Source organism: Mytilus trossulus, chromosome 6, assembly GCF_036588685.1.
Source record: "Mytilus trossulus isolate FHL-02 chromosome 6, PNRI_Mtr1.1.1.hap1, whole genome shotgun sequence".
Classification (NCBI taxonomy): domain Eukaryota; kingdom Metazoa; phylum Mollusca; class Bivalvia; order Mytilida; family Mytilidae; genus Mytilus; species Mytilus trossulus.
In genome coordinates, this window is record NC_086378.1 from 82307366 (window position 1) to 82325567 (window position 18202).

Sequence of the window (18202 nt, forward strand, 5' to 3'; positions counted from 1 at the left end):
TAGTACATGTAGCCTGCAGCTACACACATCCTACTACATCCTTGTATAGCCAATACCAACTCTTCATATCAAGCCACAGTTGATCTTACATATCGTAAAAAGTCAAAGATCAAAAAGTTTACATTGAATAGAACAGTCATAACTTATTAATTGAAGGTGGTATATAAAACTACAGGGAGATAACTCTGTACAAATCAGCTGATGTTTAATCACATTCTATTAATAAGGAAATACTAAGCTTAATCAATGAACAAAAATATGATTTATCAACCTGCTATATATCCAATATTTGTTTACAACAAAGTGTTTGGTTTAAGTTTTTTTGAAATTTTTATACATGTACTTTTGTCAAAGCATTTTTGCAAAGGGTCAAAGTGAATATTTGGTTAAAATTTTATGAAAATTAAATGAGCCAAATTTTAATTTTGATCAAGTTTTAAGTATTCTGATGTCATGACTATCTTATTTTCCTGTGTGGGAAAGACTTATGAGGTAACACTATTGCTTCTGTTGTTAAACTGGAAGGATAAATGTTTGAAAGACGTTTTAACTCTTTCCATCTTCAACTGTCCCAACATGTAAATACTTGCAGCTTTATTTGCTTTGTAAAACAGTCCTACAGAATTGATAGTTTAATAAACTATTTGATCCTGAAATTATTTTTTATTTGGATTTTCTATGGTTATTATGTTTAACTGTTTCTCAGTTTAAAGGACAACATAAGGGGAGAAAAATCACTCCTCCATTGCAGGTACCAGTTTGCATAAAAGTAGAAAAAAAGGATCCAACCTCGTTTTGTGAAAAATTAAAACAGCTTTTAAAGTCTTTCTGCTTCAATAAGCATTCATTGACTTTAACAAAAATCTTTGTTCATATCATTAAATTTTATAACATGTTACATGAAAAAGTTCAAGCATTATGTAAAACTGTATCTTAACATGTGATTTTGTAGTTACACAGTGCCCTGCATTTCAGAAGGGCAGTTTTGGATGATTAGTTTGGGCTTTGTAAGGCAAATTTATCATATTTATCTGATGCTCTCAAGAGTACAAATGTTTGGAATGATGGCTAGTTTTTGTATCTGATCCAATATAATGCATGTGGAGGAATTTTTAATGACTTGTTTGTTGTTTGATTTTTTTTTAGAAACATAAATGCTTATATAATTTAACACAGGGTTATTGAAATTAAAAGTCAACATGCTACAGGGTTTGAGACGTAGGTGTGTTGTTCATTGTTATGTTCTGCTTATTTTATATTTTGATAAATTCTTGATGTATCCAAATTATATGCTTCAGGAAAGACATTCTCTCTTTTGATCAAATAAATAGTTATTAAACCCATTTAACAAAGTGGGTTACCATTTGTTTATTTTTCTGTCCAAACTCTTTAACTATTGACTAGATTTTCTTGGAACGTTAAGAAAATAATCAGTAACAATGTCAGTAAGGGCTTGAGGTATAATTTGTCAAAAGGTTGGGTTGGCTTTTAGCTTTTTTGTTGCATATTTGTTTTGACAACTGCTTGAATGTTTGAAACCTGCTTCTAAAAAAGTGTCTTTGAGGATGAAGATAACATATTTTTTTTCAATTTATGCAGCTTCTTTTTACAATATATATATATGATAACTTCAGTTTACGAGTACCTTCAGAAAGAGAGGTAACCTAGTTAGATTAAAAGAGTGGATGTTAATATGAAAAATGTGTAATTTATTGTTTTCTGCTTTTTTTTTTTATATTTTTAGCAATATAATTAATAACCTGTTGATTCCAATCCTTTGTTGTTTTTTCTATGCATTTTGTATTAACTTTAAAATAAAATCGTTAAAAAATATAACTTGCTATTGTATTTTCTGTTATGTACCATTTTCAGTGTATAAATAAGCATACATTACCCAAGAATTATTTCAAGGTCACAGGAAAAGGTCAACAAATACAATATTAAGTCAGTACATTTCTATTGCTCAGATTTCCCTGAGAAAGTCAGTACATGATTATTGCTAAGATTACCCTGTTATACAAATTAGAAGGAAAACAGTACATGTCTATTGCTCAGATTTCCCTGTTATACAAAATAGGAGGAATTCAGTGCACGTCTATTGCTCTGATCTCCCTGTTATACAAATTAGGAGGAAATCAGTACATGTCTATTGCTCAGATCTCCTTGAGGAAGTCAGTACATGTCTATTGCTCAGATCTCCCTGAGGAAGTCAGTACATGTCTATTGCTCAGATCTCCCTGAGGAAGTCAGTACATGTCTATTGCTCAGATCTCCCTGTTATACAAATTAGGAGGAAGTCAAAACATGTCTATTGCTCAAATGTCCCTGTTATACAAATTAGGAGGAAGTCAAAATATGTCTTTTGCTCAAATGTACATGTTATACAAAGTAGGAGGAATTCAGTACATGTATATTGCTCAGATCTCCCTGAGGAAGTCAGTACATGTCTATTGCCCAGATCTCCCTGTTATACAAATTAGGAGGAAGTCAAAACATGTCTATTGCTCAAATGTCCCTGTTATACAAATTAGGAGGAAGTCAAAATATGTCTTTTGCTCAAATGTACATGTTATACAAAGTAGGAGGAATTCAGTACATGTATATTGCTCAGATCTCCCTGAGGAAGTCAGTACATGTCTATTTCTCAGATCTCCCTGTTATACAAATTAGGAGGAAGTCAAAACATGTATATTGCTCAAATGTCCCTGTTATACAAATTAGGAGGAAGTCAAAATATTTCTTTTGCTCAAATGTACCTGTTATACAAGTTAGGAGGAATTCAGTACATGTCTATTGCTCAGATCTCCCTGAGGAAGTCAGTACATGTCTATTGCTCAGATCTCCCTGTTATACAAATTAGGATGACGTCAGTACATGTCTATTGCTCAGATTACTCTGTTATACAAATTAGGAGGAATTCAGTACATGTCTATAACTCAGATTTCTCTGATATTGCATTAAAGTGTTAATAAAGGCCATGCTTCCTTTTCACTTTCCACATTCAATTGGTCACAAAAAAGTTTTTTGCAGAAAGTATTTGTGACTGGTCATTAATATTTGGTCATTGTAATATCATTGTTAAGAATATGTTAGCCATATCTTGTTTCAATGAATTCTCTTTGTGCATCTTGGTTTGTTAAATTTTTTTTGGATGTTGTGCGACTTTCCCAGTATTTAAACTATAACTTTTGTCACCAGGATAAATACAATAAAAATCATGATTTATTTTATGAAAAATGCATGTTCAGTTGGACCTAAAATTGCATACTAAATATTTTACTCTTTAAATCTTGATGGCAGCAAAAAGTACAACAGTTTCAAATGTTTAATATATAATTTATTAACAAAATAATTACAATGCCATTGATTGTTCTATAAAAAAAAAATGGAGAAGCAATGATTGTCGGTGAGGTACACATTTATCAAAACAATATTTCATTGATATACATGTAGCATAAGATCTAAAATAAAAATAAAGTACTGACTTACATCACCAAGCTAGATATGACAAATAATAATAATATACATTAATTCGAAATCCCTTTGTTTTAAAACAGCAAAAACATGTGTTTTAAATCTTCTATCTAACTAAAATTATGAACTAGATATGACAAATAATAAAATTGCACATAAATTCAAAAATCTTTGTAAACAGCCAAAACATGTATTAATTTTGATAAGTAATTTATTGCAACATTTTAAAGTAAAACAACCTTTTTACAAAATTTCATAAAAATTCAAAATATCACCCAATAACATATACTTCATAAATTATAAATAATGTTTCTTTAAAGTATATTAACAAAAGTGGTATAAAACCAGCTGTAATGCTGTATACCAAGTTATTTTCGTGAATACTTTATTTTGCGTTAAACCCTTTCTATCCCATTTTGCGGCAAATTAATTTCGCGATTCTCAAATTTACCTTATATTTACCGATTTATAATCGCGATATTTTTCTTCTCGCGAAAGTCGCAAAAATAAATTGATCGCGAAAATTAGTTGGTTAACAGTAATTATAATACTGTAAATTGAACACTTATATTTCATATCTCTTTGAAATATCTTAATGCTGCTTAATAATATTCATATGAATACTTAAATCTGAATTTTAATATATATACATATCTATCACATCAAATTTTTAATGTAAATTATCCTTATATGTATATGATCCCTTACACTGATTCCCTTATTATACTAGTCTTAAAATTCTTGCCCTAGGCATTCCAATGAAAGACAAATCTGTTATAGGAATAACATTTCAATCGCCTTGAATCACATTACACAGGATTTTAACATCATATACAAAATCTCCGTGACTTTCTTTGTCTTTCTGTACATAACGAGTATGAATTGGATATTTCTGATGAATTTCACTCAAAGTTCCTGGTATAATGAGTGGTTCCTTAGCACCATAGATATCTGGATCCTTTGGGTAAAGATCATCCCCTTAATAAAAATTAAACCATCAAAACAATATATGTATTTACTTTGTTGTCTTCAGTTTCACAGCTTTAAATGAAGCATATATCTAAGGGTTAAAATAAAGTAAACATGGTTAATGTCTGTCGTATTTATTTCGTAAATTGTATTTTAAACTAATTCCGTTTTTGTTTGTTTGAATTGCATCACCTTTTTTTTTATGTCAGGCCCTTTAATAGCTGACTATATGGTTTGAGTTTTTCCCATCGTTGATACATACAGTGACTTATAAGTATAGAATAATTGAATTTTTCTTTTGATGCTGACATGTTCAGCAAAAATATCAAGTGAGCACAAAATTGTTATTTTTTTATTATTTCTTTTGGGGGGATATGTGAGTTGCAGACTTGTTTTTGACTAATAAGGGTGGGTGGGGTGGAGAAGCAGACTTGTTTTTGACTTATTTATTTATGAAAAAAAAACATAAGGATTTTTTATCTGATGACGTCACAATTACATCATAAAATGTACCCTTTTCTTAAAACGATGAAAAATACAGAATTTATGCAGTTGTCCATCTTAATTTCCATTGCGGAAGCATCGTGCGCAGACAAGAAACAACAAAATAATTTAAGAGAAGCTTGATTATTACTATTGACATAATCTCGCCAAATATAAAGTTGTTTATTGTTTGAGGACATACCTTGCAAATCTATGATATACTTAAAACTTGATGAAAAACTAGGAAAATCGAATTAATTTACAAAATATTGTGATGCCTAGAGTACTTCCTCAGTAGTGGGTGATATATGGCACCACAAATAGCAGCTATCAACATGAGCTTGGCTACGACAAAAAGACGTCTGCAGAACTCAAACTTTATTGAAAGAACGAACAACAATATAAAAACGAGTTTACAATCCCGAAACCCAATAACTGTTACACTATACTAATTTTTTCATGGTGTGTTGCCATGGTAACTCGTTAAACGTGATTTTTTTTTCTGAATACCTGGTACCTTAGTCTAGCTATGACAAATTTCAGAATAGGTATGCTAACTTTTGAACTTGCAGTAATATTTAGGCTAAATAAGGGCATTATTGCCCCTACTCCTTTGTTGCTACATGAATGGCATTATAATGATTTCTCACATCTCTCTGTCATGCCTATTGGGTCTTCATGTCTACCTAAAATTCTAATGCCTCTATATGCTTTCAATATATCTGAATTATCAAAGGAGTAGGTCCGGTAAGGACTCATTTTGGCCTCAAATTTCAGTTTCATCTGACGAAAGATTTTGACCACTTTTTAAACACTTAAGTGTCTATTTCACTTGATTCAATTAATTTATGAGAAAGATTTTAACTGATTTAGTCATTTAAAACGGTCCGATTCAAGCTCAAATATGAAAAATCTCTGAAATCGGCCAAAAAACGACACTTTTCAGATGGTTTTTGTCAAAAACGAAAGTGGCCACATCCGTGTTCATCCACAACCTTTATATATGTTATGTATTATCATGAAATGCAACTTACGTTTCAATATTAAGGATAAACACGAATGCGGCCACTTCCGTTTTACACGGAAACCGTCTAAAATTGAACTAAAATGATAGAATTTTGAAGTTTTCCGTAATTTAGCATGCCTTAATAGTGCTACAACCCGATATATGTGCATTGTATTGTCAAAAACTGCCCATATTTATGTAGCAGAACCATTTAACTGTCCAATAAATAACTAAAAGTTTACATTTTAACAATTTTGTAAAACTGTTATTTTTTGGGGCCAAAAAGGGGTCTTACCGGACCTACTCCTTTGGCCAGAGAACACAGTTATTTTGTAGGGCATTTCTTTTAGACAAAAAACGCAAATTAAACAAATCGCACCTGCTCTGTCCAAAAAAGTTTTTTTTATAGTGTAGTGTACCACTTTTGGGACAAACTATGTCAAAATTTAAAAAAATCTATCAGCTCTAACTCAAAATATGGACAATTTTAAGTTAAGGGGGTCTGTAATTCAGTTTGACAGCTTCGGACTAATTTTTGTCATTTTCAAACTGAACTACTACTTAACCTAAAAATTCATTCTCTAAAATTATTTTACAAGTAATTTCATCCCCCTACTATCCATTTGATGCATAATATGTTAAGAAACAGATTTGAAAGGTGTACGAAAACAAATTGCATGTTATATATAAAGGCAACAGTAGTATACCGCTGTTCAAAACTCATAAATCCATGGACAAACAAGAATGTGTCCACAATACACGGATGCCCCACTCGCACTATCATTTTCTATGTTTACTGGACCGTGAAATTGGAATAAATTCTCTAATTTGGCATTAAAATTAGAATGATCTTATCAAATGGAACATGTATACTAAGTTTCAAGTTGATTGGACTTAAACTTCATTAAAAACTACCTTGACCAAAAAATTTAACCTGAAGTGTAACAGACGGACAAACGAACAGACGGAAGGACGGACGGACGAACGAACGGACGAACGGACGCACAGACCCGAAAACATAATGCGCATAACAACAAAATCGAGGTAACAAAACTAAACACTGTCTACACTAGGGACTCTATTTGTAGACAACGAAAATCAAAGGATAACTGTTTCATCAGCCTATATTAGAGAGAATCTTCTGATTTGCCTTTAACTACAAAACTTTGTTAAAGCAAAAAAACTATTCAACATTTGCTATACATGTACCTGGATATATAATAAAGATTCCATCATCACAGACAACAGGTACTGGAAATTTTCTCGTTACTCTCTTGTCAATTCTGGTCAGACATAATGCATTCATCTCCTCCATATCTTTAAAGTTTAGAAATCTACATATTTCATAGATCTGTGGTGGAGCAAGTTTAACTTTAGATTCTAAATAACTTTTAATCAACTCATCTGGTGGAGACCACTGAAGATAAACAAAAAAAAGTATATATACGAGAATAAATGACATTTGTAATTGAAATATATGTATTTTAATTATGTGCAACATGAATTATCATTGTGTTATATATTTAACCAAGTCATATCAATGTTAATAAAATTTGTGATTATAAATAATCCATAGTCATGAACTGTCGTCATGGTCATAAATTAAATAAATTAAATGACATTGCAACATTAAAAAGAATATTAGAAAATCAATGCGCATGTTGCAGATATATATTTTGCTAATTTAGACCAAACAGTAAACATTTCTGAAGTTGATTGTTCATTCACCAAAAAAAAAATATAGTCATAAATGTACAGCATATAGTTTCAATTGCAATTTAAAGCAACTGAATATTTCCGTCCTGTGCTTATAGATACTTCGGTACAGGACAATTTTTTTAAAACCCTACCCCTTTTTTCCAAAATTCGTATTGCCATAGAGAGCTCATTTTATAATATATCAGTGACTTCCGTTGATAGTAAACTTGGAATTGATAGTAAATAGCAAATACACATCATTTATAGTATATTTATGTTCATAGCCATGATACACAAGAATGTGAAAATAATTGAAATTAATAGAAACAAAAAAATAACGGATTTTTAAAAAAATGGGAGAGGGCTGAAAAAAATGTTCTGTCCCCAAGTACTTATGACTTTGACTAGAACAAAATACCCACTTTTAGTACATTGTACACAACATATTTGTTCTCAATCTTCTTTTTTTCAAAAATGTTGTCAAGCAATTATTTATAATTAATGATGTGAAAAGTTCAATACGTATAACATAATTTTTAATGTATACAAAAATCAGCCGGTCAAATGACCTCACAAAATCGTTTAATTTGATTAAAATTGTAATGGTCTTTACCATGTTTAATCAGACTTTGAATTGTTGAAAAACATATAAATGATGGAATTTGAACATGCTTAACATCAACTCATTTAGGTATAGCAGTGTACAAAGAGTACTAGGTGGATTTTAACCTGTAAATGTACTGTTTCGTTATCATCATTCATAGCATCTGGTACAGTGTCCAATAAACAAAGAAAGAATGCAGCATCATATCTTCTTTTAGAACCTTCATCAGGTACAAATGATCTTCTTCCCAAATTGTGGTCATGGTCAAAAATTAAATAAATAAAATAAATTCCAACATTCAAAAGAATATGACACAAGTCAATGTGCAAGCTGTAGATATATATTTAGCTGTAACTTTTGGGGCCCTTTATAGATTGCTGTTCGGTGTGAGCCAAGGCTCTGTGTTGAAGGCTATAAGGGCCCTTTATAGATTGCTGTTCTGTGTGAGCCAAGGCTCTGTGTTGAAGGCTATAACTCGACTTATAATGGTTAACTTTTATCAATTGTCACTTGGATGGAGAGTTGTCTCATTCAGTCATTGGGACTCACACCACATCTTCATATATCTATTTGAAATGTTACAAAACTGAAAAATTATGGTAGTTTAACATACATGACATAAAAACATGAATGAACATAGTAGTATAAAAGAGAAGTAGGCAGAATTTTAACCTGTAAATGTACTGTTTCTTTGTCATCATGAACAGCATCTGGTATAGTATCCAATAAACAAAGAAAGAATGCAGTATCATATCTTCTCTTAGAACCTTCATCAGTTCCAGAAGATTTTCTTGCCACAGTGACAGGTGTCAACCAGTTTGACCATTCTGTTAATGACCATATGTCAGGAACCATATTAAATTCTTGACACATTTTGATGAATTGTGTTGCATCTTTATCTACCTTCTCCCTCCATATCTCAGAATCAGAAATACCAATATTACCAATTTTGCCAAAATCCTTTGCTACATTTGATGGCTCTGTTAGGGTATTTATTTTATTGTCATTTGAAGATCTGGTGAGTAATATTCCACATTCTTCGAATGTCTCTCTTATAGCACAGATTCTAAAGGCAACTTCACTAGGGATTTTCGAAAAATGTTCATCCCTTTGTCTGCTAAACATTGGAGGACCTTGGCCAACATTTGCAAAATGAGCAAATGTCTTGGACCATATATCATTGTCAAGAGAGGAAAAAACATCCACCCATTCTGGGGAAAAGTCAGCATCTTCTGCCACGCCCCCTGGAAACACACTCACGCTTGGCAAAAATTTGCTTTTACCACTTCTTTTCAACATTAAAATTTCATAAGAGTATCTGTTTGCAATGTTCTTCGATTTGGCAGCAATAATCAGAGTAGCTGCCTCCCGCCAATGTTTTAAAATAGAAGCCATGTTAAAGGATTTGTTTGCTCAAGTGTATAATCATTCAATGGGGACAGCCATTTTTTTAATTTATGGGTTTAGCTATGTTAATGAAATTCATTAAATATTTTAATAAAAATATTTTAATCTGAATACCGTCATAACTTTTATGTTGAAGACAAGAATTTATCTTTAATATAAAAAAAGAAATAAAAGAAATACAATATTTTATTCTATATATACATTTGTAAGAAAACGGAATCGATAAGAACAAAACAATCAGAAAGATAATTTTTCTTTTAGTCAAATTCCTAGAAAGGTTTGTATTAATACAAAAAAGTTAATTCATGTACGTGTATATCAAATATACAATGTATATACAAATGAATAACTTTTACACTGCATTCATAATTTTTGAGATTAAAGATAATCAAAAAGGTGTTTCTTAAATGTTATAGGCTCATCTTAACCATCTTCCTGCCGAGTTTTTTCTTGCTTTCTCGTGCCAAAAGTTTCTTGATGTTTCATATTTGTGACGTTGCAAAACTTGTGCCTCTCTGTAGAACAGCGCTTTCCCGCCGTCCATATTTTTTCGCGAGTCAATTTAGCTGTAATTAGAAAAAGCGATATCAAAGTACTTTTATTAAAAAAATCTTGCTCTATGATTGTTAAAATTTATGTTTTAATACAACATTTTTTAAAGATACAACTTTTAACCTTGAAATATATTTTTTTTATATTTCATATCTTTAAAGAAATGAAGATAATATTCTGATTGCTAACAATTTTATAAGCGCTTTTGATTTATCTTTGTCAAGTGAAATGCACAACTGATTCTTCTCTAAAATACTACAATATACTTATCCTTGTTACCTGGTTAGCTTAACCCTTGACAAATACCGTTCTGAATTTCTAAAATAATTATATAATCAAAACAACGGCCCTCAATGAAAATAAAAAAAAGAAAAATGCATGTTCAAATGAAAAAATAAAAATCCGAGCAGCCGATTCTATGAACTTCTTCGTGTTGTAAAGTATTAAATGTCTCAGATTATTATTTTATTCCAAGCCTTGTTTTCCTAGGCGAGGAAAGAATTGTTATCCATATTCGTATTATTTATTTCTTCATCATGTTTATTATTATTTTGTTGAAAACTTATTGCTGAAAATTTTAAAGAAATATTTGAAATATGAATTTAAAACAGAAAAACGAGGAAAGAAATTCTAAAAGTAATCTATATTGTGCACATTTGAACCTGAATCAGTCATTATTCATGACTTGAAAATACTATATTTCTAATTTCATTTTCTATGATCAAATACACATTGCAATTGGCATAAATGAAATATCTTTTTAAATTCGTTGATTTATTAGTTTGCTCGTCGTACAGTGGCAGATAGATATTTTTTGCTGGCAATGGGACATTTATGTCTTCTACACACAAAACTTGGTGATTGTGTAGAATGTCAGAAAATGAAAATAATAGACTCATTATTGTAATTTTACAAGCGCTTTTGTTTTATATTTATCAAGTTAAATGCATTTCTGATTCTCAACATTATATGATTAGCTTAGTAAACCTTGTTATAATTGATAAATACCCTAATGAAACAACGGCACCCAATTAGAATACAAATAAAAACAATGCATGGATGGAGAGTTGTCTCATTGGCACTCACACCACATCTTCCTATATCTATGTACAAATAAAAATGAATAAAACAGAAAAACGAGAGAAGTCAGTATAAAATTAATTTCTATTGTCTATATTTGAACCTGAATCATTATTCATTACTTCAAAATATCATATTTTTATTTCAATTTTCTATGATGTAATACACATTGTAATTGGTATACATGAAACATCTTTTAAAATTCGTTGACTGATAAATTGTTGTTTGTTGTCTGTTAAGTGGCAGATATTCTGAAATTCAGGCACTATTAAAGAAGACTGAGATCTAATGAACAATAAATTAAAAAGAAAAGATCTGTGATGAATGGCGGAAAATTGAGATTGCCACTGGAAAAGGATGATATGTTAGATAGGAAGAGAAATCATTGGATCACCTACTAATTTAACATCCTCATTTCGATTGAAAATAAATTAATTTTAGATTATTGCATCCATGATGAAACAGGTATAAAATTTATGAAATATCATATCGTAGTACAAGGATATCGTGATACATTTATGTACCTTTACAAAACATACTTAATTTTGATTGTTTGTATAACTAATTATTTGTTATTCTCATCGGATTTTGTTAATTTTGATTGTTTGTATAACTAATTATTTATTATTCTCATCGGATTTTGTTAATTTTGATTGTTTGTATAACTAATTATTTGTTATTCTCATCGGATTTTGTCTAATGCTTAGTCCGTTTCTGTGTGTGTTACATTTTACTGTTGTGTCATTGTTATCCTTTTATATGTAATGCGTTTTCCCAGTTTTAGTTTGTTACCCCAATTTAGTTTTTTGTCCATAAATTTACGAGTTTTGAACAGCGGTATACTACTGTTGCCTTTATCTATAGCTAAAATTCCACTTTATTTGAGAGATGAAATGTATAGTACAAATTCTTATCTATTTGAGAAATGAATTGATTTGAATTTAGTTTGATTTCATTTTAAACTTAATTGTATATGTAAACTCTATTGAAGTGTTAACAACCAATGTGTACTTCCAATATACACAAAGACAAACCACGTGTACACCTCTATTTAAGATTTAGATTCTGATTGGATATGCCAATTCCACCACGTCACTCGCAACAAGTAACCAAGTTCGTCACTTGTATTCTTAATCTGATTGGATATTACGTAATTAGTGTAGGTCAGTTATTACGTCACCGAACCATCCAACTCTTAATTATAATGTGTGTGTATTTCATTAGATAATGATTTATAAACACTCAATCGTTGGTAAACTACTGAGATAAAATATAATGCTGATTTAGTACCTTTGTATACACAAGTAATGATTTAGACAATGCGTTTCCTTCGTTTTTAATTTGTTACCCAGATTTTGTTTTTTATCCATGGATTTATGAATTTTGAACAGCGGTATACTACTGTTGCCTTTATTTATTAGACAATATTATTAAATTATGATAATAATATTATCGTTCTAAAAATAAATAAAGGTAATTGTAAGAAGGATATAATATATTCATAGGCGGATCCAGGGGGGGGGGCTGGGGCCCGCCCCCTGCCCTTTGGTGGTAAAAATTTGGTTGATTATATAGGGAATCATTAAAGCATGACTGGAGCGCCCCCCCCCCCCCCCCCCCTTAGGAAAAGTTCTGGATCCGCCACTCAGTCTGATATTTATGCAAAGAAAAGATTTGTTGATGATATTGCACTGTTTGCCCTTGCGTAGTCATGTGTACAATCTATAATTTGATAATAATCGTGCTACGCGTGTGTGATATTTGTAAAGGATTTGTACTTTCGTATTTGTATTGCGTGATTTTTTTTAAAACCTGCTGTAGATAATCACTATACGGATACGACCTATCATTTATAGAATAAATGTACATAGATAGTACGATCATAATGCTCATTGTTAAAACCATACTACATTAATGGTTGCAATTCTAAGTATAATTTTTCAAGCGATCTTTAGCCTGATGTATATTAATTGCTGTCAGTTGTTTAGTAGCAATTAAAGCCAACTGCTTAAACTAACATTATTAAAAGTTTCTTTGATTTGATAACTAATGAACATATATATGTAATAATTAATTCTAATCAATAAAATATAATTACAATATTCAAGGTAAATGGCATTGTTTTAATATACAGATAATAGACATACGTGTATAGTTGAATAATCATTAAGGTTCATCATAAGGATTTAAAAAATATGGCCGTGTTTACAACTAAACAATTACTATGAGTACAGACACACAAAGTGTTAAGGCATGGCAAGAACTAGATATATAAAAGTTATACGAAGTCTAAGTTTCAGAAAATTAAAAACTTACCTGGATTTTCGTGTCCATTTTTTTTCAGTCTGCAGAAGATAGCAGAATTAACAAACACCCGAGTTTCTTTTGATACGGTCCACTCAGTTACACAGTTTAAATCACCTATTGTTTACAGGTGTCTATTGTCCATCCATTGTCCATTTAAATCAATACTACTCACAACATTGATTATACGAGGGGAGCTCGAGCTTCTCAATCGTTTTCATTACTTAGTTAATTTTTGCACCTTCTGCAGGAACGAAAAAAACTCCAAATCTAGAAAAGTTTATAATTTTCTAAAACATAAAATGCATTTAAAATTTATATATCTAGTTCCGTCCATTCCTTAAAACTGTTGCAGGTGCATAGGTTAGTCTGTACTCATAGCAAAATTTGGGGTGTAAATACGGCCATATTAACCAAAAGGTTATGATGAACCTTAATGTCCATCTTGAATTAAAGCGACACTTTGGTTTACTATTGAAAACATTGACCACAAAAATCCACTGATATTCGTAAAAAAATTAATGTACATCGTCTCAGTTATAGTTATGACGGAAATTTCTGCGGCCAATTAGATTCATTAAACATGGCCGGACTGAAAATGCAGGCCATTGAGTATGTTAAATCATTATACGACCAAGGCATAATCGACAAAATAACATTTATATTTCTAACAAATTGTCAAAAAATAAGAGATGCACGCTTAGAGAGATTTCATATTCTTCCAAAAATTCACTATAAACAGAGACGTTTAAATAAATGCAATATGATGGATTAAATATGATTCCACCTGGCAGACCAATTATATCACAGTGTGGTTCTGTAACTGAACTAATAGGTCTTTATGTTGGCTATTTTCTTATACAAATTGTTCAAAATCAGTCTTCATATATAAAAGATACTACATCGTTCATTAATATCATTGAGAAATTAAAACCTATGGCAAACAGCCTTTTGGTTTCGTATGATATAACAAAGATGTTTACTAATCTACCTCAAGAAGCGTTATTGGGTGCGGTTGAACGAGCCTATAACAGTTTTGGCAAAGCAAACTTTAAAGTCAATGCTCTGCCAGTCAATGTATTAATACATTTATTGAGAATCATTTTTAGAAAACAATGTATTTGAATTTGATTGAAAAATTTACAAACAAATAACAGGTACGGCAATGGGTGCAGTTCCTTCACCGGAAATCTGTGACCATACAATGAAACCCATTTTAATGTATAGCAGTGAAATTACAGGTATGTTTAAAACTAGCTCTGCATCATGCCAGAAAGAAAGTGAATATTTATTACAGCACATTTATATGAATGATTTTTTAGATAAGTCCAATTTAAGATATAGAAAGTATATATGTTAGGTGTAAACAAAAAGTCTTCTCATCTAGCTGTTCTAGTAGAGCTTAGTAGTTTCCCTTTATATTTTTCAGTTGTATTATCAATGCTAAAATATTGGTTTAGAATAAAGAATATGAAAGATGGTTTACTGTATGATACCTTTTTGTGTAACAAAAATATGTTTAATAATAATATTGAATGCTGGTATTCATCCATACATTTCATTTTTAAAAAGCTGAATATTCAAAATTTGGAGGTAAAGCTAAAACTTTTTTAACAAGTCAGTTAAGCAAATTTTGTAATAGATTTGTAAAATTTTGGAACACAAAAAGAACAGATACACAGAGTAGTGGATTAGATACTTATTTCAAACTTAGAACTTGTTTTTCGAAAGAAAAGTATCTATCTTTTAACAATTTTCAATTGAGAAGTGCCATATGTAAAATTAGAATCAGTGCACATGATCTCAAAATAGAAAGAGACAGGTATAAAACATTATATATAGAAAGAGACTAAAGGCTTTGTAAGAAATGTACTTTAAATTTGGTTGAAGATGAACAACATTTTATAACTAGTTGTCCAGCATACAAAAATGATATTTTTCAAGGAGATAAACTGTATTTGTCCTAATTTTATATACCTTTCAAATCACACAAAATTTGTTTGGTTATTTACTAATGAAAATTTGTCTGTACTTAAATATTTAGGGAGCTATATCATTACATGTCTAGATATTAGACGAAATGTTAATTAATGTATGTAATAACAATGATTATTGTAATGATTTTATGGTGCTGATCCTGCTTGGAATTAGATGTATATGAATTTTATAGAATGAAGTTAATAGTATCTGGGTTTTTTCAATGTTTCATTTTAGTATATAAATTTATTTATTTTCTGTTACAAATTATGATGTGTTGTTTTATGTGTACATGTTATGCTACCCATCAAGGGCCCTTGATTTGAATAATAAATATTCTTATTCTTATATTCTTATTATCATGTTCGAAATAATGAATCAAATTATTTCTGCATTTCAATATGAAGACAAAATATTCTATCATAGCAGATATAGAGACGATGGATTCATAATATATGATGGAGCATCAGATGAAATTGTAGACTTTTTTCGTTTAGAAATAATTATAACCCCTTATGAAATTAAAAACGATAAAATGTCATTCTTGGATGTCGATTTAATTAAAGGTCAAAGATTTACAACATATGGCATTCCTGACCTCGAAATACATTTTATAGATACAAATTATTGTCTGTTTCAGCACAGAAATAGCTGTCACACACAGCATGTATTCAGAGGATTTATCAAGAAGGTGAAGCAATACGGTAAATTAGAAATACAAGTGACCATAATAAATTAATACATAATCTAACTAGTTTCAAAGTGAAATTATTAGATAGGGGTTATGATAACGTGGAAACAGATGATAGTATTACCGATGCTTTATCAATTGACCGTACTGATTTATTTCAACAAAACAAATCTAAAGAGAAGCAAAGTATTCCATTAGTTTTAATAATTAGATATATAGTCTCTATATACGTTAAATAAAGAAACGTATAATGAAACACTGGCATTAACAGTTCGACGAAGACTTTGTACAAATCTTTAATACAGCACCAATAGTTGTGTATAGCAAACATAAAAGTATTGGAGATATGCTTAGTGTATTGTTAAAAAAAAATCCTATCTAAATAAAGTGGGATTCTGTCACTCAACGTTTTATTTTGTGATGAATAACTCTTAATCATGTTTTGGTAAGTGTATTGCTATAACTTTGTTTCATTGACTTGTTTCAAAATAAAGTGAGATTCTGACTACGTTTTCTTATGTGTGTTGAATACATTTTTTGCATTCATGCAAGAATACAATTACCGGTGAAAACTTACTTTGGCATCAGTATTTAATGTTATTTGAAATGTGAATAATAAAATTGCATGTAGCAATTATTGTTATTTCATAAAGTTTTCTTATGCATATTATTGAAAAATATACCTATATGGTCCAAATACTAATATGGTTTGGCCCGTTTATAACCAAACGAGTTCATTGACTTGTTTCAAAATAAAGTGAGATTCTGACTACGTTTTCTTATGTGTGTTGAATACATTTTTTGCATTCATGCAAGAATACAATTACCGGTGAAAACTTACTTTGGCATCAATATTTAATGTTATTTGAATTGTAAATAATAAAAATGCATGTTGCCATTATTGTGATTTCATAAAGTTTTCTTATGCATATTATTGAAAAATATACCTATATGGTCCAAATACTAATATGGTTTGGTCCGTTTATAACCAAACGAGTAAATACTCATATGATCCGACCATATGAGTATATGCATATGGTCATGACCATACGCGTATGGTCCAAATACTCATATGGTCCGGAACATATTTATATAGATTTCCTAACAATGTAATTTTAACACACTATTAAGTATGTAAATATAAGAATGTTTAAAATATTTACACATTAAATGATGAACGCAATATTTCGCTAGACCAACTACTGTGGATTCATTGATATTCGTTGGATACCAATTTTCGTGGGTTTCGTGGGAAAAGGTGAACCATGAATTCAAATGTTCAACGAATAACATATTTTAAATAGGCCTTGTATATGTTAGCGGCAATAAGTAAAATTAGGCATTAAGCTTAAATCCTAGGCAATAAGCTAACGCATATGCAGTAAGTCTATTGCCTAAATAATGTTAGGCATTAGTCTTAAATCCGAGGATTTAAGCTTAAATCCTGAAAAATGTGTGCAGGCATTAAGCTTAATGCCTAAAATATAAATGCAAGTATATAAAAGACATTTATTCATTTAAATATATGTTATTTAGATCAAAACTCATCAAATAATACTTGAGAAAATATGAAAACTAGATAGAAATTTGTGTTAAAATCATTTGTTATCACAAATTGTGGAACTGTTAAAATAGAAAGTTTACTTATCCAATTAAAAAAAAATTTGAAAATGGTGTAAACAAAAGATTATATCTAAATTTAGTCTACTTTTTATCAATTCAAAGCAGCTCGACAAGTGATGGGTAAAAAATTGCAAATAATTATCATAGATATAGGAAGATGTGGTGTGAGTGATATAGCTATTTTATAGAATCTCCAGCACTCCCTTCATACTATCACTTTATTAAAATCTTTTTTTATTTTTTGTAATGTCACATAAAAGTATGAGTTAAGGATCCACACCTCTGAGGAGCCAAACAATTCTAGAATTAAACTTTTTCTTAACCTGATTTTTAT

General features: G+C 30.2%; 1 protein-coding gene across 1 annotated transcript; it reads right to left on the reverse strand.

The window, feature by feature from the left end:
• Nucleotides 1–3720: 3720 nt before the first annotated feature.
• LOC134722025 (acyl-coenzyme A diphosphatase NUDT19-like) lies at nucleotides 3721–9679 on the reverse strand. The gene is made up of 3 exons (XM_063585443.1): nucleotides 8907–9679; nucleotides 7142–7349; nucleotides 3721–4452 (listed from the first exon to the last, which is right to left on the reverse strand). Exons 1-3 carry the CDS (start codon nucleotides 9627–9629, stop codon nucleotides 4265–4267), a joined length of 1119 nt encoding a protein of 372 aa, XP_063441513.1. The 5' UTR covers nucleotides 9630–9679; the 3' UTR covers nucleotides 3721–4264.
• Between the last annotated feature and the right edge of the window lie 8523 nt (nucleotides 9680–18202).